Source organism: Augochlora pura, chromosome 2 (assembly GCF_028453695.1).
Source record: "Augochlora pura isolate Apur16 chromosome 2, APUR_v2.2.1, whole genome shotgun sequence".
NCBI classification, from domain to species: Eukaryota; Metazoa; Arthropoda; class Insecta; order Hymenoptera; family Halictidae; genus Augochlora; species Augochlora pura.
In genome coordinates, this window is record NC_135773.1 from 19974858 (window position 1) to 19998351 (window position 23494).

A 23494-nucleotide genomic window follows, 5' to 3' on the forward strand; every position below is an offset into this window, starting at 1 on the left:
ACATGATTCAATCAGTTTAGTGATTTCGTCACTATGATTTACGGTGGCGTTGCGATCGATCGCTAAACGTAGTGCGCAAAGATCTAACGTGAACTGAACGTTGTGTCGGAATATTTGCCAACAATATGAGCGAATTTAAGAAGTATTTTTCATGACAATATAAGGTAACAATTAAAATATCAAAGAACTGATATCATGATTCAGTTATTACAATCCAAAATCTTTCTAATCTACCAATATAGTATTCCTACACAAATCATTGCTAACCTTCTTTCAAAATAATTTCCAATGAATTTTACTCGAAACATGACACTAGAATTCAATTTTTAATAACAAATATGTAGTTTACTTTTCTCAATTACCTTCGACAACGTAACAATTCTATGCAAGCGTTGTTTTAGACGTCAAACATAGATTTATGAATTCTACACTTTCAAAACTTTTAATTTAATTATAATTTTGATAAAGTATTTTGTGTATAATTTAGAATAAGAGATCCAGATTTAAATAGTATAAATATTAGTACAATATTCAATAATAGGATAAATATTAACCTTTGTGAAATAACTTTGATAGTGGACTGAATTCGAAAGGCAGATGTTTTAAACCTGTAGGTTTATGATCTTCATCGATAGATGGCGTCGATGAATTCAAACGGAACAATAGCGGGAATATACAAACATTCAAATATTTCATATAATAAAAATAATACTTCTTCGTACTTTCAGTTACGGTCATTTAATCCAATTACTCAAATATGGGAAATTTACTATACATTTTTAGTTGAAAATATAATTGTAATCCAATTAAAATTTGTAATAGATTTATTTGTGAAAATCACACAAGTATGAATTATAAGGACTATACGTTTATTACATGTGTACTTTTATTTTGTATTTTGATTGTAAAATAAATAGATTATAGATTTTATGCAAAATACATATTGTCTCCATTTATTTTCTTAATAATTTTAATATGTTATTAGTTTTGCATTTGATCTATACATTTTTATCTGAATACAAATATATCTATATTTTTTATTAATATTACATCTTTCCTGTCATCTTGCGTTGCTGACACGAATAATTTTCCATTTCCAGGGACCGTGACAACAATGACTAATCCGGAGTTATCGAGTATGCGTGTCAGACAGGAAGACCGATAGTGCGACAATGATGACCATCGCAGAAGAGACCTGTTGATGACGTTATGGGGCGGATCTACTTTGCCAGTATTTTGCTCCTCTCCTTATGCGGTGAGTGCTGATAAAACTATCTACGAATATGTTGTACATCATTGGCGTAAATTGTGAATATTTCTATTTTTAGAATATGTATACTCCATCATATAAATTCAGTTATATTTTCGTGCGAAAGAGAGAGAGTGAGAGAGGGAGAGAGGGAGAGAAAGAGAGAGTAAAAAAGTTGTACGATCGTTATATGCTTCGCAACACCAATTTATTTGACGCTTTTGCTTTAAGGATTCATCGAAAATATTCGATTGCCTGTTTCCGAGTATTTAAACGCTTTTAAGAAATATTGTTTCATTAACATTTTGTTACCGCCGATAGCCTAATATATTTAAAGTATATTTAAAGATGTACCCGTTTTTGAAACTGTTTAATTAAGCCAGTCTCTCAGCGCAGTTAAAGTTTTCTCTTCCGAGACCAATTACGTCGCGCTGAGAGCACATTATAAAAAAGTTCTGATATGGAATGGCTGTTAAAAACTGCGGTATCATTTCATATTAATGTAGATTAATTGAATGATATTGTTTAAGCGATACTTTTACCGTTAAACTTCAGCTACGTACATTAGTCGAGATACGTCAGATTTATCGTGGCAAGAATGAATATGGTAATGCAACGGCGAACTGGGTGGATTGTTGTCGTTGTCCATCTTAAATAATGTATATTTACAATAGCGTTAACACATTTATATTTTATCGGGAGTACTATAACGTTTATGAATGATTAAATGGTGCAGTTTCATTAGAAAGTTACAAAGTATGACGAAGCTGATTTTTTTTCTTTTATGCGATCTCTCTAGCAAGCTGGTAAATTAATGTTTTTGTGTGACCATCAACAGGTATACATTAAAGGTGCTGTGAAAATTTCAGTGACATGTGCAATGTTCCGGGTGACATTAATTTCATATCTTTAACACTGCAAATTAGTTTTTTTTACATTTCTTAGTGATTATGCATGCTAACGAACTGGCACGGAAGAATTAATGTTCCGGTGAATTTGTTCGAGGAATTTCAATGCCGACGACACGAATAATACGAATATATATATTACAAATGTACATCACGTATAACACAAATATTTGTTATACGAGATTCGCGTTTAAAAACTCTTTCGAGATCACGCTATGCGAACAATGTATATTGAACAAATCTACCGGAAGTTACATCAACTGCGCTAGCAGAGATGACAAAGCACAAACCCATCCATAAAATCAACTTAAAATAGTGTATACACTTAACCAATTAAAATTACGGCAAATTGCCTGTAACGAATTAAAACACGTTCTTTCATGGCCAATTAAGTGTATACACGTTTACTGCAGACCTTATCACGTATCTACACACCTATTACTATAAGCTTACTGTCACAACGTATCATGTGACCGTACCCCACGAAGTTTATGATAACTGGGGTGGAATATTTTGGCTGTTCAACGTCATTGCGGATGTTACGCGATAGAATTCGCACGTTCGATTCTTTCCTCTGTTTCTACAAAATTCAAGCATGAATGCATAAAAGCTGCGCAAAGTAAAAGAATACTTTGCAAGACACAGGAGCTTCCACATTTTTTTATCTCTGAGTCTACTCTAGTAGTATAGAATCGTTAAAGAAAAGAAATTCGAACACTTTCGTAGATTATAAATAGAAAAAGATTTTTGAAAGTTCGATATGACGCGCTAAAGTCGGTCAAATGGAAACCTGAAGTGTTTTCATAGTTGAATGAGTACAAAATATATAAAGCGGTATTATTTTTCTATATCTACTTATATTCTTCGTCGTATAAAAGTAAACGTATTACAATGCCAAGAAAGTACATGAATATATCAAGATAAATGTGTTTTCTGACACAAGAACTGATAATACCGTTTCAGTATTTCTTAATATTAGGTCATTAAATATGAAATGCATATTTTAACCTTATAATTTTACTACAAGAACTATGCATTTTATACTTAATGACATAATAGCGTATCACACTTTTATCTATTGATGAACTTTGAAGCGTTTCATTCTAAGCAAAGAAAAAACGAATGGCTGAACGTTTTTACTGATTGTTGCATGCTGCAGAGGGTGCCTGGATTGTTATTTACCCTGGAACGAATTTAATATTTCTGTTTAATTAGAACTCACGAGAATATCGAACGCTACTTCGGAGTTCAATTATACTCTTAAGGTTTTCATTTGACGAACAATTACTACTAATTATTTTATTTACTATTAACTACTATTAATTTTTATTTACTATTAACTACTATTAATTTTTATTACTATTAAGTACTATCAATTTTAATTACTATTAACCATTGCTATCGATTATTGTTAACCCTCCATTGTTAAATTTCCTATGCGAAGTACGCATATGGTATTTGGCTACTCAGATTCAGTTCAGTTTTTAAACAACTGTCACTCAAAAACTAGAATTAAAAAAATTAGAATAAGAATTAAAAACTTGACAATATATAATTCCGATGCTCTAGGACATGATGTCCTTCATTAGAACTCGATATTTTACTTCCAACTATATTGAATATATTGTTAATTTCATTCTTCTTGCAACAATGTCACTTTTTCGAGAAAAATGTGGAACGTTTTGTTCCAGCGTGACTATAAAGGGTTTATTGAGGGTACGTATTCTCGTAGCAGACATGCTCACGGAACGGCACACGCGGGACATTATCTGTACTGCGTACTTCTCTTATCCGAACATGCGAAAGGTGTTGAATATCCGAGTTCCGATAACAGAGATTCGGTAGTTATCTTCACTAGCTGCACCTATTAGTCTCGATAATGGAAGCCAAGTTTCGAGGAACTGGAATTGATCAAGCGCAGTTTCGATCGCTAGACGCCGTTTAGTGGTACTGATCGCGATTCTAGCGGAGTCAAATGTCTCGAAAAGGATTGTGTTATACAGGCTGTTCCAGCATCGGTGGTAGAATTGAGAAGAAGGCAGTTCTACATGTAAAAGTAAATCTAAAATAAGGAATAGAATTATTTCGTTTGAGGTTTTGTTGTCGAGAAAATTGACTATGAATATTCAGCGAGTATACTTGTTCTAAGTTATGATATACAATAGTTTAAATGGATGGATTTCGATAGAAGCCACGTGGCACTTATAATTTAAATAATTTAATAATATAATTTATAATTTAAATAGTAGTATTATCATCTCTTTCTCATTTCTACCTACGAATTTAGAGTGGATTTAAATAGAAGTGAAACATATAATTTAGTTGCTGAGTTACTTTATTAATATAAAAATTGTTAGAAACGTTAAATATTCAACGTTGATTTTGGCTCTTTATTAGTTAGGGTATGGTAGGCTTTTGTTCTAGACAACAATTCTTATTAACACCACGCTCTGCAACCACCATATTGCTCCGTCCTACGTGAGTTGCCTTAATGACGGTGATCTCAGCTTCCATTCAGACCACAATTGGCAACCCCATTGCCGGAACCTACCTACTATCCGGGGATTAGCGCAGGAAATCCGTGAGCATGTCAGCTATACTTACGCACCCTGACAAAAAATAGCACGTTATGTATTTCCACCGACTTTCACAAATATAGTCAAATAATATGAGTTTTCATGACATCAGTTTCTATTTTGTAATAATTGACATGTAGTCGGGGTAGAACTTTAACCCTTAGCACTCGAGCGGCGACTCTGCGGCGCCATTAAAATTACTGTAATACATTCCAAAATTATTTTTAATAGACATCGCCGAAGCTTAGATTTAAAAATTGTTAAAAGTGTAACTATTACATGAGTCACGAGACTCAATTTCCTATGCATAAAACAAATATTGTTACGTAAAATGGAGACGCTATAGAAGCCAGAAAAATTATTTTAGATTAACAATTGTAATCGCTTTGAGTGCAAAGGGTTAATTTATTAACTGATCAAACAACGAGTAGCTAAGTCGGAAACGTATTCCTTATATTATAATTTATGTTACCTATTTTATGAAATTAGACAAGTGTGCGGAGGTAACTCAAAATTTAATTACCGGTGCTAGGGGTAGACTCGAAACTCGGGGTAGACCTCAGACCAAGCTAATTGGAGGTAGACTCGAGACTGAGGGTAAACTTGCGCCTTGGAACAGCTCGAGCCTGATTATAGAGTGGAGACCTGGGTGTATACTCTGCTGAATTGGGGGTAGCTCGAAACTGCGGGTAACTCGAACCTGGGTGTAGGCCCGAGACTGAGAATAGATTGGAGATCGAGGATGGACTCGATAGTAAAGAACGTTGATGAAGCCAAGATATTCCAGGCCCATAGTGTAGGCTGCGGTCTGACAATAACTTGATCGGTGTCCATTGATTTTTCACGCTGCTTCGGATAAATAAGTGGCGGGATTGCCGTTGCCACAAATCGGTGGTGGGGTGGGGACCTATGGACAGCCGCAGGCTGGCACGCCAAGCACCCCGGGCCCCGGCGGTGGCACAGCTGGCGGCGGCGCGAGCAGCACCCTCGGCGCTGCTGGCGGCGGTGCCTCTGGCTCTGGCACCGGCACCGCCGGTGGAACCGGTGCGGTTGGTCTTGGGGTTACCGGGGGGACTACCGGCGGTGGAGCCGGTGGTGGTGCCGCTGGTGGCGGTTCCGCCGCTAACAATGCTACAGTTACGACCACAGGGCAGAATCGTCGGGGCCGAGGGTGGGGCCACTGGCACCGCGGCGACCCCAGCCTCATGAGGGGACTCTGGAAGTCGAAGGGACCCTTAGGTAAACCAACGATCTCACCTTATTATTTTTTACCTAGACCCGCTATAACGAAGTCTCGCAATCTGCTAATCGGAACTGTGCTCGGATGACGAATTGGCTGGCGAATTAGTGTTATACCTGTTTGAGTAGACGTCGACGAGTATAGTATAGAGATATAGATATAATATAGAGTATAGGTATAGAGGAAATTCTTCAACTGGATGTAACTTACTGTTCAGCTATTTTTATGCTATTTTTATAGTCTTTTTGGGCATGGACGCGGAAAGAATTCGTAAGGGTTGGTTTTCTCAATGCAATGATATACAGAGTCAAACAGGCAGTTGGATTTTTTAATTTAATGAGAGGCTTGTAGTTGGTATTAGCATTTTATTGACCATTTAGCTCAATGTTAAATTTTCATTTTTACTTCGATTTTATTCGTTTTATTAATCACGGAAGATATTTAATATTTAAAAAATTATATAATAATATTGAAGCTTACGATAGTACGATCTAACACATTTATCACAGTAATGAATATGAAATTATTGGTTATCGTGATGATGATTTATAGTGCCAAGTAACCTTGAGTGACACTTATTAATACGTCAGTGTACGTGTCGTAGAACGTCTATTCCAGATGATATGCAAGAAAATGAGTCGTTACACTGAAGAATGAAAAATTTATATTCATAGAACGTCTATGGGTCTATTAATATTTATGTCAGAATATATGATGCTCAATGTCACGTAACTTTGATTTGTTTCATTTTTGTCAATCACCAATAACAACGAACGCATTCCCTCTATGTATTAGCTTATCTTGGTGACTTTGCATACAATGGCCATTGAAGATGAAAAAAATTAAGGATATGGACGCTCAGTTTATTAAAATTATTACTTAATAAAAGTATCCCGTTTGTTCGTCCATTCTTGCAACTATTGCAGACAATGTTTGACAATCTATTAATATCTTCCTCAATCCACTAAACCCGTATACTACCTGCGCCACACATGGGCTTTGCGATGGTTCAGAGAATGTCAAAACTGGAACATCATTTGACGGCGATCAAATAAAACACCGGCTTGTTTCGCCAGCATGTCCTTTTCCTCCATATTTGTTTATCATTACCAACGCGACTCGTTGACCGTAGCACAGCTAGCCAAATTGTCATCCACTTCACAGCACAACTAAATGGAACATCGTTGTTTGCAATGAACGTTATCGGAACCGTATTGAAAACGGAGTAATTCCTCCGGCTTTCAACGAGCCTTGAGATCTTACCGACCGAAGTTTCGACGAGTTTTTATTCAAACACGTTTGCCAATGAAGCGTGAAACGCGGCTCCACGGCGCATTCAGAAAAAGTGTTCGACTTCGCTATATTTCTCTACGTTGCTGCACATCGTCGCGGGAATGACACTGTTATAGAATGATGCCTGCTGTTTTTCAATCCAGCTTGTGGTCGCATGCCATTGCTGTCAAGTTTTAGGCTGCTTGTACATTTTAATAAGCTTTTTACGTGCCTCACACGCAGCCTGCTGTTTCACACTTTACTTTCAAATCATTCAGAGCATACCGAATTAGGAAAAGGAAACCATCTGCAATCTCAGGAACTCTACTTTTGACTACCAAGTAGTTTGGCTGAGCGAGACTAGGATTTTATCGAGTACACTAATGTTGAATATTTCTTAATGTTAATCGTTGCTCGTTGTCACGAAAAAATGTAATATCAAATATTATATTCCATTATATAATAAATAAAATATGATATAAAATATTACAATATTCCAAAAAATATTATAAAAATACAATATTCCATTTGGAATTTATTGTTCAAAATCATCAGCGATATATGGTCAGCTAATTGCAGGTTACCGCGCAGTCACAACGCGCGAATATTCGCAGAAATCTATCGTACAGAATACATTATTCCTGTCTTTGTTGTTTAACCTACAATTATTATTCAACCCATAAACGTTTCAGAATTACTCTCGAATCGCAATACAATTGACCATTTCGTAGCATGAAACTGTTTACCGAATTGCGATTGTTTCGCAACCAGTGATACATATATTACCGCTACATTATAATAATCAACTAACACCGTGTACTTTCTAACTGATTTACAATCCGCATTACACGACCTCGTAGCTCGCCAGTCAAACATCAATTTCATTGATGGGCGCCTCGGTGCATACGCTTACTTTAAGTCGGAACGCTGTTCGCTAGTCAAGGTCCGGATGCATGCAACATCTACTTATGATTTCCAATCGGTGTATAGCCACGTTATTGGTGAAAGTAGGTTCGCCATTGACGCGTCCGTATATCCTGGTAATTTTCTGCAACTATCGGCGCTGATAACTACTTCGTCCGGCTTGCGTATCAGATATCGGGACCATGTACACGGACCTATTTAATCCGCGAGAAGTATACACGTAGACGCGGTGAACATCGTAATCCGTGTAGCTTCTTGTACGTCGTTCCCTTGAGGTAACCGCCGAAGTTCTTCGACAAGTTTCCTGGGTTACGGTTATAATTCATTCGCAGTACTCTAAGCTTGTGCCGGCGGTAAATGTGGTTCGCAGAGGGCTGACGACTTTCACCATTAACGTCTTTAACTTCCGTCGGATCATCAATTTATTTCTCGCTCGGTCCTTTATTTTACCTGCTCCGTGAATCGAATTCCGTCCTTCGCTCTTCGTTTGTTTAAAAATCAATGGGTATCGTCGATAATAAATAGTTTGACATTTCTCTTGAGTTGGCTTGCATCATAAATCAATACCATCTGTAATAATAATGTGTAATAATATTATAACGATTCTGGACGAATTGAATGATAATTAATTATTTACAATGATTTATTCTTTATTATTATTTCATGGAACCGACAAGAAATGAAATACCAACAGACGTGTTAATAATTTAATTCTGTCGCGCTTCTAATAACCGAAGATTGGTGAATTATTATCCAATGAAATGCTGATATTAAACAGTTAATATGACTCGTTTAATTACTGCGCAACATTCGGCACAAATTAAGTGCCGTTGTAGGAAAAAAATTTAATATTTGTTACGCTTTAAAGTTATGATGCAAGCACGAACGCATTTGTTCCTTGTTACATTCGCATTCAGCAGCGGAAGTTACGCTTTGAACGGCTTGTTATTCAATAGCGTACGATTATCGTTTGAAGGCGTCAACTTAACAATATCAAATCAATTTCTCCACGTTGCATGCGATACTTTGTTATAGTCGACACCGACTGCGAACGCGTTAAGGCTATATTCCGGCCCATAATGCGTATTGCATTTTGGCGAAGTGTCCCCCGAAGTCATTACCTTCCCGTTAATCGCGCGCGCGAGAGCGGTTCCGCGAGCTTTAATTTGTAATAATCCGGAACGTTCCCGGTCCCGGCCGTCGCGCGAAACTTTTACGTCGGTTATTTTGGATTTCCTGGCTTATCATAGTAAGCAGTTTTCTGGGCGTGTCGCGCGGTAAAACTTTTTCCGAGTTTATGAACCGACTTTAAAAGCAGCGGCCAGAAAGCCTTATATTGCTACACGAACTCGTAAACCATCGCCGCGGATGGTTCAATTTCTTGGAGAGACGTTTTCCTTATGGCATTGTCGTACGTGTCAATCTTGGATGGTATAGTAAATCACGGGATCTCCTTCTCGCGTTCGCAAGATAACGGAGCTATCGTCGCGAGCTTCGATCTTTATGGGGGGCCCCCCCTCTGCGTCGGGACAAAAATTTCGCGGCCACTCAAGCGGATTATTTAACCCACGACTGCTATTTCCGCGTCGAAATCGAAGATAATAGACCGAGAGACCTGAAAAATTCATGAATCGGATGAACAGTACCAGCCTTTTCGCTCATGCTCTTCGCATTCAAATTTCGAGATTTAACTTTCAGATGCTAGATAAACCGTGATCTTAGATCGCGGTCGCGAACGGTGACGAACGCGTCGGCTTTCGACTGGGATTATTGATAGTCAAAACCGCGGCTATTCGAAATATAAATATTTCATATTTATTCCAACGGGAAAATACGTAGAATCGTTATACAGGAGATATCGAATTTTACGGCGCCAAAGTTATGAATCGTTTTAATCTCGAAATATTATTTTTTTAGTTTTTTTTTTTTATTAGTTTTTTATGTATCCTTTTAGAGTCCAGAAGTTAATCCAACATATTCATTTCTTCGTTTAGATAGATTTTATTGCAAAGTTTGTCGTATTAGAAATAAAATCGTAATTTTATGAATTAAAACATTGTGAAAAATGATACTTGCTTCGATTAACATATGTTATAACATTATTCATCGTTGGATAGACGAGATATTAGACGCATGATTTTATGAAGTATTAGTGTAATACCTGATAGCAGTTAAACAAAAATAATAGATGTGGCAATCGAATGCCTCGCAGATGATTAATTGTTTCCCTTACTATTATATATTGCCTTAACTAATGGTGGTCAAAAGAAAATTTTCGAGATTTCGATGGTAATTAACCATAAGGAGAATAAATAAAAATATCTACGCTCTTTCTTCCTATTTTTTGAAAATTTTGTTTTTCGTTGTATTTTAAAAGTTACTGATATTTATTATATACTCTATTACCCTGTAACACCCAGTATAATGATAGAAAATCTTTTTTAGAGGGCGTTCTTTTTTCCATTCTTTAGAATAAAACAAAACGGAACGCTAGCAGTAGATTTTAAATTATCATACTTTTGTGAATATAATCATGACAGTCAGAGTAGTCGATACAATTCATTTTTCATTGGCTAGTACCATTAGCGTGGAAACGAGAGTTTTATCCCGTTTCAGGAATCGTAAAATTTGCTTATAAATTCGAGAATTTGCATGAAGTTTTTCAGTCTATTTACCACCGAACAACTTCACTTTTACACGCATCGTGTACATTTCACCACCGTCTTCGAACGAAAACGGCAATTCAGAGCTTTCTCTTGACCATCATCAATCTGCTCTCCACTCGGTCTGCTGATTCTCTATACTTTCCTTATCCTGACATAGTGGCCCGGAACTAAAATTTCACTGCTCGTTTTACAAAAATCAATTTTTCCATAGAAACACGCGTTGCTCTCGGGAACGAACAATATGGTAAAATCTAATATTTGTTCTTGTTGAAACAAATATGTAGTTAAAGGTGTATATTGCATCGTTCATAAAATTGCTATTGGAATAGCTAAATATTGCATCACTCATCAAAACTGTTGTTAGAATAAACATATAAAAATGAACAAATTTAGATCAGCCTAAAAATTAGATCTATCCCTTGAAAAACTCGTTTAATATTTTGTGGTATTCTTTTTTTGAAGAAACCATAGTTTGCTGCGATAAATACTCATACTGTTGTCTATAAAGTATTGTAATTATTATTGACTCTGGTCGAGATATAAGTTCTTCTTACCTAATTGATCCTCGTGATGGCTATATTCATATAATATCATCATATAATAAATTTACATTAGATTTGAGTTTGATTACAATAATCTAAACCTTTGCACTCGAAGCCATTTTAACTGGAAATCTAAAATTATTTTTCTGGTTTACAGTGTCTCTATTCTATGTGTCAAAGTGCATTTTGTGCACATGTAATTATATTATTACAATAATATATATATACTAACAGTTCCACTTTTGACAATTTTTTAAATCTAAACTTTGTTGGTATAAGGAATACTTTGGTCCGTTAATGATTCCTCAGAGTTACCATTCGAGAGCAAAGGGTTAAAAAAACGCAGTAAAAGAATTGCACTTGTAAAATAATGAATATAATATACAAAAGAGCTTAACCTCCTTCAATACTTTCACAACTAATCGACAAGGATAGCGTACGAATCCATTTTCGCCAAGTGAACCTAATCTCGAGACCGTTTGAAAACATTTTACCACGGATTCCATTACATTTCGTTCCGTTTCCACATCATTGACTCTCTATCCAACCAACGGCAACCTAATCGCGTTTGCTATCTCGAGAACAAGCGATTCCTGTTTGCACCCGACGAACAGCCAAGCCTTAGTTCCGTGCCACACAAGTTGTGATCTCCTGGCATGCGATGCACGTTGTCCTTCGCCTAACTCCGACCGATCTTGTGTAACGCGTAGACCGGTGATATCCACGTGGGGGATGCGCAGATTCCTTAGGGAACGCGGAGGCGTACATCTTCCTGGCGTTGCTGATCGGTTTCGTGACGGTGGTGGTCGGCTGTTGGCTGTCGGACAACTGTTGGTCGCCGGAGCCGGAGGGGGTAGTCACCCTCGCATAGCCTAGTGCAGACTTCCGTTCGTCCAGGCGATAACAACTAGTAGGCGGGCCCTCCACCGGCAGTATACCGGACATCGTCCACACGGAGGAGCGCAACGACACCGGGAATCAGCGGCCATTGCTCGACATCAACGACAACCACACGATGCCGCCGATGATCTGACAGCGCGCGATCGTATCGCGAAAGTTTCGCGGCCCGACAAACGGGTCGGCCGTCGGCCCCTGGGTAGACTGTCGTAGGAACGCGCGGTGACACCGACGAGAGCATCGACAGGGTAAACGAAGGGTTGCGAAAGGCGGGAGGGTGAGGGGGGGGGGCGATCCGTGGGTGCGCCAACGATACGGGGGCGATCCTAGCGTAAAACCAAAATCGTTCATCGAATTATCGACATATCCGGTCGACGCGACGCGACGCGACGCGACGCGACGCGAATACGGTTCCCGATCGTGAACGGGTTAGACGATCTCGCATAGATGCCGTACCGTTTCGTTTTGTTCTCCGAAGCTTTAGTTTTTTTTTTCCGCCGCGTCGCGCGCTCGAACGCGTCCGCCATCGACTAATCGGCGCAAGACACCTGCTCGAAACAACGGCAATAATCGGGAAGGTGATCTCTCGCCTGGCAGATGCTGTGCAGATACATACATGCGCACACGCGTGTTCCACGATTCGCAGGCTATATGCACCGGCCCGCTCTGTCCGACAGGGGCCGATCTCTCGCGTGCGCGAGCGCGCGGTGTCCGTTCGATCCGCGACTTTCCAACCGTGAAAGCTAGACGAGCGGTGTGGATTATCGGGTTAATTCGTTGGGCCGTCGAACTGCGCCGCGAATGAAATATGAAAGTAGAGAGAGAAAGAGAGAGAGAGAGAGAGAGAGAGAGAGCCGCTTTGAAGCTCGTAGTTAGGCGAAAATCCGGAGTGGGTCAATAAATTTCGTTTCGGGGCCCGCTAGATGGATTTCGATCCGGCGACGTTTGCCCGGGGTTCATCGCGCTGGAACGAGCACGATCAGCCACCGGAACACGAGGGAGCCCGTTCGTACACGTGCATGCACACGCCTTCGCACCGCGCGCGCAACACGCGTGCATCGTCTACGATCTAACCTATGTCCTGATCCACCGGTTAACAATTTATACCCAGCTGCATCGGCCGAGACACGATGCGGCCCGCCCGTGGAAGGACAATGAACGGCGAAGGCTCGCATCTTCGAGCGTTACACACGTTTTCAGTTCGTCTCACCGACGTTGTACGGAATTGTTGTACGATAGTAAACGATCATTTGAAAAAAAAAAAAATGAAATGGATCGCCGAGGATACGTTTTCTTTCCGACTCAGGCGTGGACGGAGTTGCGTGTGGTTTTTTTTGGGTTCCGCGGACTGTGGCGGCGGGTCGCGTTAAGATAAGGGATCTCTTGGACGAGGTTCAACGACGGTTTTTCGATTTGGCAGCTGATCCCGGGCGATTGGCTCGCGCACCTGAAAGATCTGATCTGTGCCCTTTCTGTGCTGCGGCGGGAGCGAATTAGTATGCGAACGCGATTATTTGATCGGTGAAAGCACGGGAAATTACCGTATAGCACGAGATTGATGGATGGTGGGATTTATGTATCAATGATAAAAACGAGTGGTTGATATGTAAAATTGCGGCACTATTTTTATATTATTAGAATTATAAAAGGAACAATTTACTTTTATTTAATTTCCATTTCTTAAACTTCTTTTGGAAAATATGTATTATTATCAAATATTTCGGATGTCTACATTCATCCTTGCTAAATTGCTGTAATAATTCATAAATTATTTATTTCGTTGAATTGATATTAATATCAACCCCCTTGCCGTACTATTTTCTTCATACTTACACACGATTAGGAATTTTTCAACTGATATAATCTGTTAGAAGGGACAGAACATTAATGTTTATTCCGTGCCTGAATTTACTCGAATGCTTAACCCTTTGCACTCGAGTGGTGGCCCTGAGGCACCACTGCAATTGTTACATCACGTTCCAAAATAATATTTCTATTATAAAAACTTACATTTAAAAAATTATTAAAAGTGTAACTGTTTTCGTATAAGTTACAAAATTCAATTTGAATTGAACATAACCTCTTTACCGTATAAAATGGATATGTCACGTGTTAGAAATGTTACTTTAGAATTACAGTTAAAATGGCTTCGAGTGCAAAGAGTTAAATATTAATAACAAGGGATTAGAATTTTATTCCAATTTTATAGAACAGAATAACATCCATACTTAATAATTTATTGCTAGTAATTTCCATCGCGAGTCGGACGCGACAAAGTTCGGTAAGGGGTTAACTTCAACAGTATTACCAGTAAATCTTCTCCAATTGTGCTTCAGCCTATAAACAAAAGCGGACCATTTGGGAAGGGGAGATACGATTATTCGAGTCTCGTGCCTCGTTTTTATAGCTGTTGGCGATAAAAAGGAGTCGCGAGGCTCGAATAACCTCTTCGTCACGAATTGTCTTTTTTTATAAGCCGAAGGACAATTTCAGAACATTTACTGTACTTAAAATTAAAATAGTTTGAACGATCACAGCGAATCCTTCCATTAAAGACTCGAGGCCCATAATTTCAGCATTGTGTAACACTGGGTTTACAGGGCTCGTCCAAATGGCACGTTTCACATTCTTTAATCTATGATTGTTGAGATTGTAAAATTTAAACTGACTAAAAAACATATATCTGTATAGGATCAATTCAATAAATTTGTTTCTTCAGAAATAGGGTGGTAACGCTGGTTAATGTAGATTGACTAATTGCTTGTTATCGAGCACAATTAATTTTATGTCCTGTTTGATAAATATGAAATTAATTATGTCTGGAAACAAACCATACCAATCGGTCATGCTACAGTAAATGGCTTCACTACAATATATCATAAAAATCGCAGAAAATCTAATTAAATATATTGTAACGATTCTACTCGAGCGAAATAGTTTATTTGAATGCCCCGTGAACCTAGTGTTAACGACGAATTGTTTGTCGTTGAACGTCGGTTAAGAAGCACCAAAAGAAAGTTTATTTATTTGCCTGGCTGAAAATGCTGTCGCCCGGGGCACGAAGGATCAAGCGGGCCGCCATGTTGCAGCTTCCCTAAGAATGATAGAGATATTCATGAATTCCTCATAGCCGCGCCGAGGAACTTCTTCAGTCGAATGTATGCTATAACGGCGGAGGGGAGAGGGGAGCCCTGAACTCCGCAGCTCCTCCGGAATCTGCATTATGTACGATTGTAGCGGCCTAAAAGTTTCCGCGACCCGCCGCCGCAAAACCGTCTCTCGAGTTTCCACAAATTATGCTTTCGATTAGATAGCGATAATTGTTTACCGACGACGGATTTTACGGGGCGCGAACCCCGCTAAAACCGGCAGACCGAGAGGCCGCTTCGTTATTTGAAGCGCGTCCACGCTCCGTGTTATTGTAAAAAAAAAACGATTAAGAAAAAAAAAAATAGCGAAACAAGGAAGAAAAATATAAGATAAAAATCGAGATACCAGATGAAAAAAAAAAAAGAAGAAAGAAAGAAATGAGCGGATCGTTTGTAATTTTGTAAGATTTATAATACACGAATACTTTCTACACGGATAGTACTCCACGAGAACTGAAATCGTACGTCGTCGTCGCCCTCGCATTTGAAACTCGACCTTCGATCGGCGTTTGGCCACAGCGGAACCGTGCATTTTCCATTAGGTCTGTAACAGCGGATTAACCGTAACAAATTCATGCACCTGCGTCACGCTGCACGCCGCGGCGACCAAGTGCATCGTGTGAGACCCACGATCGATAGACGAGATTTATAGTGTTCTTACCATTTGCAACTGGTCTCTCTGGGCGCTTTCGTAAATGGCCACCGGAAATAATCAATTTCGAATCGACTACCCTTCGCAAAAATTCTGTTCGAATAAAAAAATTGCTCAACTTTTCGATTTACACGGAACCCACGTGTTTTACCATTTATTTTCGCGAATCTGTCACGCGAACACGATTCATCCTTCCTCCCCCCACCCCCTTTTCTTTTTATTGAGATTAAGTATGCGATCGAAGCGGCACACGAAACCGAACGTGAATAAGATGTCATCAGTTCTGCTTGTATCGTTCTGTGTTGTGTTCAAATATATTTTCAGACCTGTTAGACGCGATTGGACGCGTCCAATGAAAATGCGCTATCTATTTGTTTCTTCCGAGTACCTGTTTACACGAAACGGTGTCTGGCCGGATTTGTTACGTCCGTGTCCGCACTATCTTCCCCTGCGACCGCATATCTGCGGGATAGGCACCGGAGAGAGCGTATGAAGGATTTTACAATTCAGACACGTGTCTCGCATCGACATTCGCTGACGATAGTCAGCCCGAAATTTGCCTACAAAGTGGAGCTTAACTTGACGCGGGTCGCACGCATTAAACTCTGCTGTGCGACCCCATAGGAGCATTCGTTTAACTAGAGTTACACTTTACAGAGTCAGGTCGACGACAAAAGCACTGGAAATAACCACCTGGAAATATCTAGTTCGCTATTTCCCTGTAAAAACGTGAAGAATACCGTGACATAGAAATTATTATTGCTCTTGGCAATAGGACATTCACGTTATTTTTTTTTCTTATTAAATATATTGGGTTCTTTAGAATATTCTACTTTTGTCTAGAAAATGCTTTTAATTGTATAGGACAAGGGAATTACTTGGTGCACACAACAGATGTTTCCAAGATGGCTACTAAGTCGGGAAGTATTAGACAAAAGATATATTTCTTTCTTATTCTGCTAGAATGGATTTTTAATTTTTATGTTATAGTTTACACAGTTTTTAGTAGATTGATATACAGGGTATTCGAAAAGTAACTCGCAATCGGGAAATGATTCCTGAGGTCATTTGAATTAATTTTTGCTTCAACGCAATTGCAATCCGTGTTTTTGTTCACGTGTCACTAACGAGAAACAGTGACCAATGAGAGACAAGATCATTTGCCGCGAGACGAGCAAAGCCGAGTTTCGCTGATTGGTTCCGTTGCATCGCATCAGCTGATCTCGTCTCTCATTGGTCACTGTTTTTCATTAATAACTCACAAACAAAGCCACGGAGTGCATTTGAACTAAATAAAAACTTACTGTATAATACTTTACGCAGCTCGCTTAATTTCAAAACGTGGGGTTAAATAAACCGCGCATCTTTATGCACCGTATGAATAAACCACGTCGCGAGAAGTATAAACATATTCGCGGTACAAACACGTGGGACGACCGAATAATTTGCGAATAGATTTTCGCGGGAGCTTAAGGGAACTCTAACCTTTAACCCCTTGCACTACGATGTCTTTCAGAACTACGTTGATTGATACCATTTTTTCGTCCTCAATTATTTCCTTGATACCACGCGATGATTTTCATTTCCCATTTTTCGTCATTTACTTCCATTCCCAGATCTTGATGACAGAGGATTCAAATTTTGTTACGATTTAATAGAAACGATTGGCAGCCGTATTTATTGAATCACACGCACGACATTAACGAATCTGACTCGTCGTTATAGTCCAAGGGGTTAATCGGGTCCTCGGAAAACAGCATCGATTCCGGCACCGTGCGACTATCGCGATCGTGATTGAAACTCTCGTAGTCACTACGGAGTTTCATCGCGAATCCGAGCCACGAGGATGAAAACGGCATGCTTTTCTCCGCCGTCTAACATTTTCCGAGGCCGGGTGTTGTAACCACGTTTTTCGTTTACGTCGATTAAATCGCAGGCGAGCGGAGAGAGGCGGCGGGCCGCGCCGCGGAAAAACTCGCTCGCGGCCGATAAAAATAATTTATTTGCCGGCTGCTCTCGAGAGTGAAATTTTTGCGGATCCATTTCGTGGATGCCGGGCTTGCCGAGAAACGATGAAATTTAGATGCACCGGCGCAGCGCCGACTCTCTCTCTCGCATATTTGTACACGGCGCGAGGGGTAACACGCGAAAATATAAACGTGCACACACACGCGCGTACACACGTCTACCAACGCGATACATCGAATCTCCGTGAACGGGATCAATTCGAAGGATTTTCTCCGTCGATGCAACGGCGCATCAATACGTATGGCGTCGGCTACGAAATACGTTGTTAGGAACAACGTGTTACCGGTTTGCTCATAACCTCCGAGGGGATATACTGTCCGGCCAACAGGTCTCTGTATATTGTTCGACAGAAAATAGCTTTCTCCGAATTGAACCGAACGACTTCATCTCAGGATTCGAAAGAATTAAAATCACGTTAGTCTTGGTTTTCTGATTGAAATAATACCGAACACGATATAATCACAATTATAATTATCTAATCGATATCAACTTGCAAACGCATCCTATATATTTTTAAAAAGGCTTGGATAATTTAAGAAGCGAATCGTAATATTTTCTTTCGAACTCTGATCAATTGCGATTTCTTTAAAAAATTCTTTACACGCCATGAACTGATTCTTTCGTCTAAAAAGGCTTAAGTCGTTCGATGAAAATTAAGAAATTCATTTTCTCTTGGAAGGTCTACAGAGACTTCGTTGGCCGACTGTATCGTCACGAAGTACAGCACGTCACAAATACTTGGTAATGTAATCGATGCTCATCGAAAGCTCGACGATTCCGTATCGTCGACTGTTCTTGCAACAATCGTAACGGAAGCGGTAGCCCCCAATAATGTACGGTGGAGGTTCCGTGAAAATATTCTAAACAGCAAGCAGGTCAAGTTGGACACAACTTTCTGCGGCAAACAATTGAAACTCGCTACGTTGCAACGTGAAATCTGGTAAAGTGTTCTAGAAGTATTTTTTTAGCGGTTATTGTTTACGCACAGGTGGTGGAAACAGCCCCGGGAAAGGGGGGGTTTGCTCCGCTTGCAACAATGTTTGCCCGTTCGTTTCGAGAACCCATTAATTAGCGTACGGAACTGTTGGTTACTTCGATTAATTAATCCGCCTATCATTCATATTTCTATGGGCAGATTTTTTCACAGATCTAGGACATTGGTTTATCGTATTTGTGAAATATCGATTGCGTTTCGTCGAGAGCTCTCAAGCTAGAAATAAACTGAAGCTATTAACTGCAAAATTCTTACACGATTCTAGTCTGTAACGAACGACTTATCTGTAGATTCTCGAAAGAGAAACTTGTACATTTGTATAGCGTTTTAGGAAAATCGATGGCCCTGAACGAAATACGTGTAAAATTTAATTACGAATTCTAGATTACGTGGAAACGTCGGAATCGACAGAGGCCACTTAAATTACGTCTCCTAATAGGTTTAACGATAGATGTCAAGGTACTGATTAACATTTTGACTGCCGCATCGCCTGTGCGTGGATGACGGAATTATTTGCTGAGATTGGAAAATTAATTTTTTACGCTGATGTATTATATTTTTCTAATTTTATTCAGTAAGAAATTGGTGAAATAGTTGATGCCACGTAACTTGATTTCTCAATTCTAATTTAACTAAAGGAACTGCTTGAATGAAATTCTGAGCTCTAATATAAAATTGTGTGCTTTAATATGAAATTATGTAATGTGTTAGCGGGACAGTCAAATTTTCGAATTTGCAACGTTAAATTACAGGACAGTTCTCGTTTTATTTTGGGAATGTTTGCCAAGCGTTCTTTGTTCGCAACCAGGGATTATTTTTCAGAACATTTGGCTGGCACATACGTGTGTTGGACTCTTCCGAGTATCGTTGCAAACATGATCAGAGTTCATTATAATATTCGGACTTGTGGCAGTCGATGCTCCGTATTACGCCGCTCATAGCACGTTATCACAGGGCGGCGTTATTACGGCTAACAATCGCGGCGTTAATTTCAGGCACCATTGTAATAATGGTACCCACTGTCAGATCTTCCGCATTCCGACATTTGTAGAGCGAGCCGCACAATTAGTGTAACTATGCGAAGTTTGCGGTGACGTTTCCTTGTTCTCGCCGTTAACGCTCTCCTAATAAATAAGATAATTCACGCGTTAAACCTAGTGTTACGTAAAACTTACGAGGAAACGAACTATGGAGTTAAAAGGAAAAAAAAAATAAGAAAACAATAACTAACAAAAAAGAAATGCAAACAACCGGAATTGATTGTGAATATCTTTCGTATGTATGCGAACGCGTCGTACAGACGGTTTAGAATCGAACGAGCATAGTTGATCTTTGAGGTTCGAGCACAGCTTATACTTGAAAAGTGTGAAGAATCGCAAGATTTCTAGAGTGAAAGCACAGGGCGTTTTCGTTTCTCATTCATAAGACGAAAAATACATTCAACGATGCATTCACAATTTGAACATTATAAGAAGAATGCGAATAGATGCAGGATTCACACTCGAATAAACAATTTTCCGTAGAAAATCAGATTCGATCCTGATTAAAGATCATCTCAGGGTAAAAAGTCATTAAGAACGTCGAGGACACCTGTTCCCTTGACTGCGAATTTTTCTGCAAAATTAATGTTTTCTCGACTGCAAAAAGCAAGATATAAACAAAATTTTGATTCACTTTAGTGAATATTATATTTCAATTCTTTTGATGTTTCGACAACTGTTTTATCGATATAGGTTTTGCAATTTTATTCTTCTTTTTATTAGTTGTATTAATCTTTTCTTAAGTCAAATATATTCTTTTGCAAGTCAAATTTATTTTACGCGTGTCTCGAGAGTGAAATTATATAAATATAACTTCAAATAACTTTTGCACATTGCTTCAAGGATTATTGTAACAATTGAATGACGAAGTGTAATTAGTTTCGAATAATGTAAACTTAAAATCACACTTTTGCAATTATTATTCGTTTTTTAAGTTAGAAACATACAAGTAAATCTAAAAATTCGAGACAACAAATTCGATCTTTTTTTTCCTTGGAATTGTTCAAAGAACAAACTAGATTTTGATTTACAAAAGGATTTATTTAATCTGTGAAACGGTGAATTTGACTTGGAAAATGTTCATTTTATTCTACAATAAATAGAATGAATGAATTGGATAAATGCTATTAGAAAAGTATAAATTCGAAAGATAAAGAGGTGAACATGATTTCGAAAATGGCGAATTCGGCATACAAAACTTGTAACCAATGCCGTGTAAATATATGAAATTCGCAGTTCACTGATCGATTGTCTCTTCGGTTAATGCCTGCGATGTTTATTCATAGCAAAGGAGCTGCGCTGTATCATGACAAGGATCTCATACCGCTTCCATGCAATTTCATGTCCCATTGATCCTCGAATCGACACTGTAGAATACAGCTACTTAGACTGCGCAGTAATGAGCTAATTAAACTAATTGCAACGACTTCCAGACATGATAGTCCTTTTAGATCGCACGATATCAGATATTCGGGCAGCACAGTCTAAAGAAAGCTAATCATAAATATTCCTGAACGTTGCTTAAGTTTTCCTTTTATATTTCAGGACTTTTTATCTCGCTCCTGTTTCATCTTCCATTCATTTATTTTGTCAGCGTTAAATTTCTTCTATTCAGCGTTCCTTTTTATATTCGACCGCCATCTTTTATTCCTTGAAATTGTTCCCGTTTAATTTTCCCACGGAATCATCTTTATGGTGTACCATACATTCATTTAAAATAGCAAAGGGCGAAAATATTCCAAATAAGAATTAATATATTTTATGGATGAAGATAAGACCGTAACAAAATTGCATAAATAATTTGAACAGAATATTCTTCTTTCTGATTGCATAATTTAATTTAATCTGAGTGCATAGTTTGATATAAAATTATTCATTTTTGAAGAAATATTCCAAATTTAAATTTTTCTAATATTGCATTCAATTAATTCAAGATAAAATGAGACTTAAGGGAATCATATTTGTTATTGTAGGATACCTCAGGCCTATTTTTGGATCATGCTAGAAAGGATTGCACAAAATCTTGAGGAACAATCTTTGTTCTCTCTATTACTTTGTAAACAAAATTGATATTGTTCGTGCTCCTACGATTTTCTACTTTGTAAATTGATTTCTTTATTTGTTATATTTGATGTTTTACCCTGTCTATTTCAACAATTCAGTCTTTCTATCCAGCATCGCACCGGATAGGCGAGGATTTTGCAAAGTTGGCACATACAGAGTCAATACTCTCCTCCCACTTACTGCCAAGTAGTGTAACGCTGCTGTTGAGAGCTACGGAAACACTGCGAGGTAGCACTTTGTCACACGTTGAGGAACTGTTCTGGTAGAAATCTCATTCCAAGTTAGTTAAATCGCATTTATCTCTGTCCCACCGGTGGGCACGGACGGAAGCGAATATTAATATTAATCTGGAATTATCAACACGATGTCGACTTGCTTTTCAAGAAAAAAATAGCATGTTTTTCCTTGAGAGAACATTTATTCATTCTTTAACCAAAATCGTCTAACCAAGCTCAGCTTAGTTTCAAAAAATTATATTTACATTCTCCTATTGTTATTTATATCGTTAAATAAATATATAAATGCACGCGGAGAAAGTTAAGGTACCTACACCTATGGGATAAAAGAGTTAATATAAACAGGCGTTAGTTCTACCTGTGGAACCATTCACAATTTATTATAGAACGAAAACCACTGCTATCGGATTTCTTGCGTGATCTTAACAATTTATTTACATGCTTCCAAGCTTTTGTTCGCCGCGGTGCTTAAAAATGTACGTTGTCCTAAATAATCTCGCTACGGGAGTGAAAAAATAAAAGAAAATCTATAAATCCTCTTACACGCAATCCCGCGGCAACGCGTTCAGCGTTCCAACCGGCAACAACGAGAACACCGCGAAGCCAAACCAATTTATTTAAGAAAATAAAAACTGAGTAGCTTAAAAATTTGTTACACTCGCCATACTATATTATCTGAAAGTATTGTAGAACTACATATAAAGATTTGTTTAGCGATTATTTTATTTTGTGAACAGTACGTTATTGAACAAAATTTTTATCAATAGATATCACTGACAAAATTGTTATAAAATTGAACAAATTCGTACGTAAATTGGTCGTCTATGTGTATAATATTTATTGAACCAGCCAAGTATATCTAATTTAGTATTTACAACGCGAGGTTGTATTAGGTAATTTTCTCACTGGACCTGCAGAAGGGGTAGCTGAAACGCGTTTGATCGACATTGTTGCAATATCAAGGGCTCGGATCTCCTTTGTGACGTTGGCAGCGCGAAATTTGACTGGGTTTTCATTACCTTCAGTCCTTAAAGCATGGCATAGACCTCTAAGAAAA

General features: G+C 38.5%; 2 protein-coding genes across 2 annotated transcripts in view; both read left to right on the forward strand.

Annotated features, from left to right (window-relative positions):
- Nucleotides 1-76: 76 nt before the first annotated feature.
- On the forward strand, nt 77-12505 carry LOC144477919 (uncharacterized). Its single transcript, XM_078195645.1, has 4 exons — nt 77-164; nt 1101-1255; nt 5598-5972; nt 12118-12505. Exons 2-4 carry the CDS (start codon nt 1210-1212, stop codon nt 12246-12248), a joined length of 552 nt encoding a protein of 183 aa, XP_078051771.1. The 5' UTR covers nt 77-164; nt 1101-1209; the 3' UTR covers nt 12249-12505.
- A 10217-nt stretch (nt 12506-22722) lies between these two features.
- The window catches only part of LOC144478288 (uncharacterized), a 3286-nt gene continuing 2514 nt past the window's right edge, over nt 22723-23494 (forward strand). Inside the window, exon 1 of the mRNA XM_078196056.1 lies at nt 22723-22743. Coding sequence (XP_078052182.1) covers nt 22723-22743 — 21 coding nt within the window. The remainder of the gene's footprint in view (nt 22744-23494) is intronic.

Bases quoted from the DNA above. Each gene is read 5' to 3' on its own strand.
- LOC144477919 (XM_078195645.1), top strand. From the start codon at position 1,210: ATGGGGCGGATCTACTTTGCCAGTATTTTGCTCCTCTCCTTATGCG. The intron at 1,256-5,597 runs GTGAGTGCTGAT...CGGATAAATAAG, and splicing joins TTTGCTCCTCTCCTTATGCG to TGGCGGGATTGCCGTTGCCA. The intron at 5,973-12,117 runs GTAAACCAACGA...GGGGATGCGCAG, and splicing joins GAAGTCGAAGGGACCCTTAG to ATTCCTTAGGGAACGCGGAG.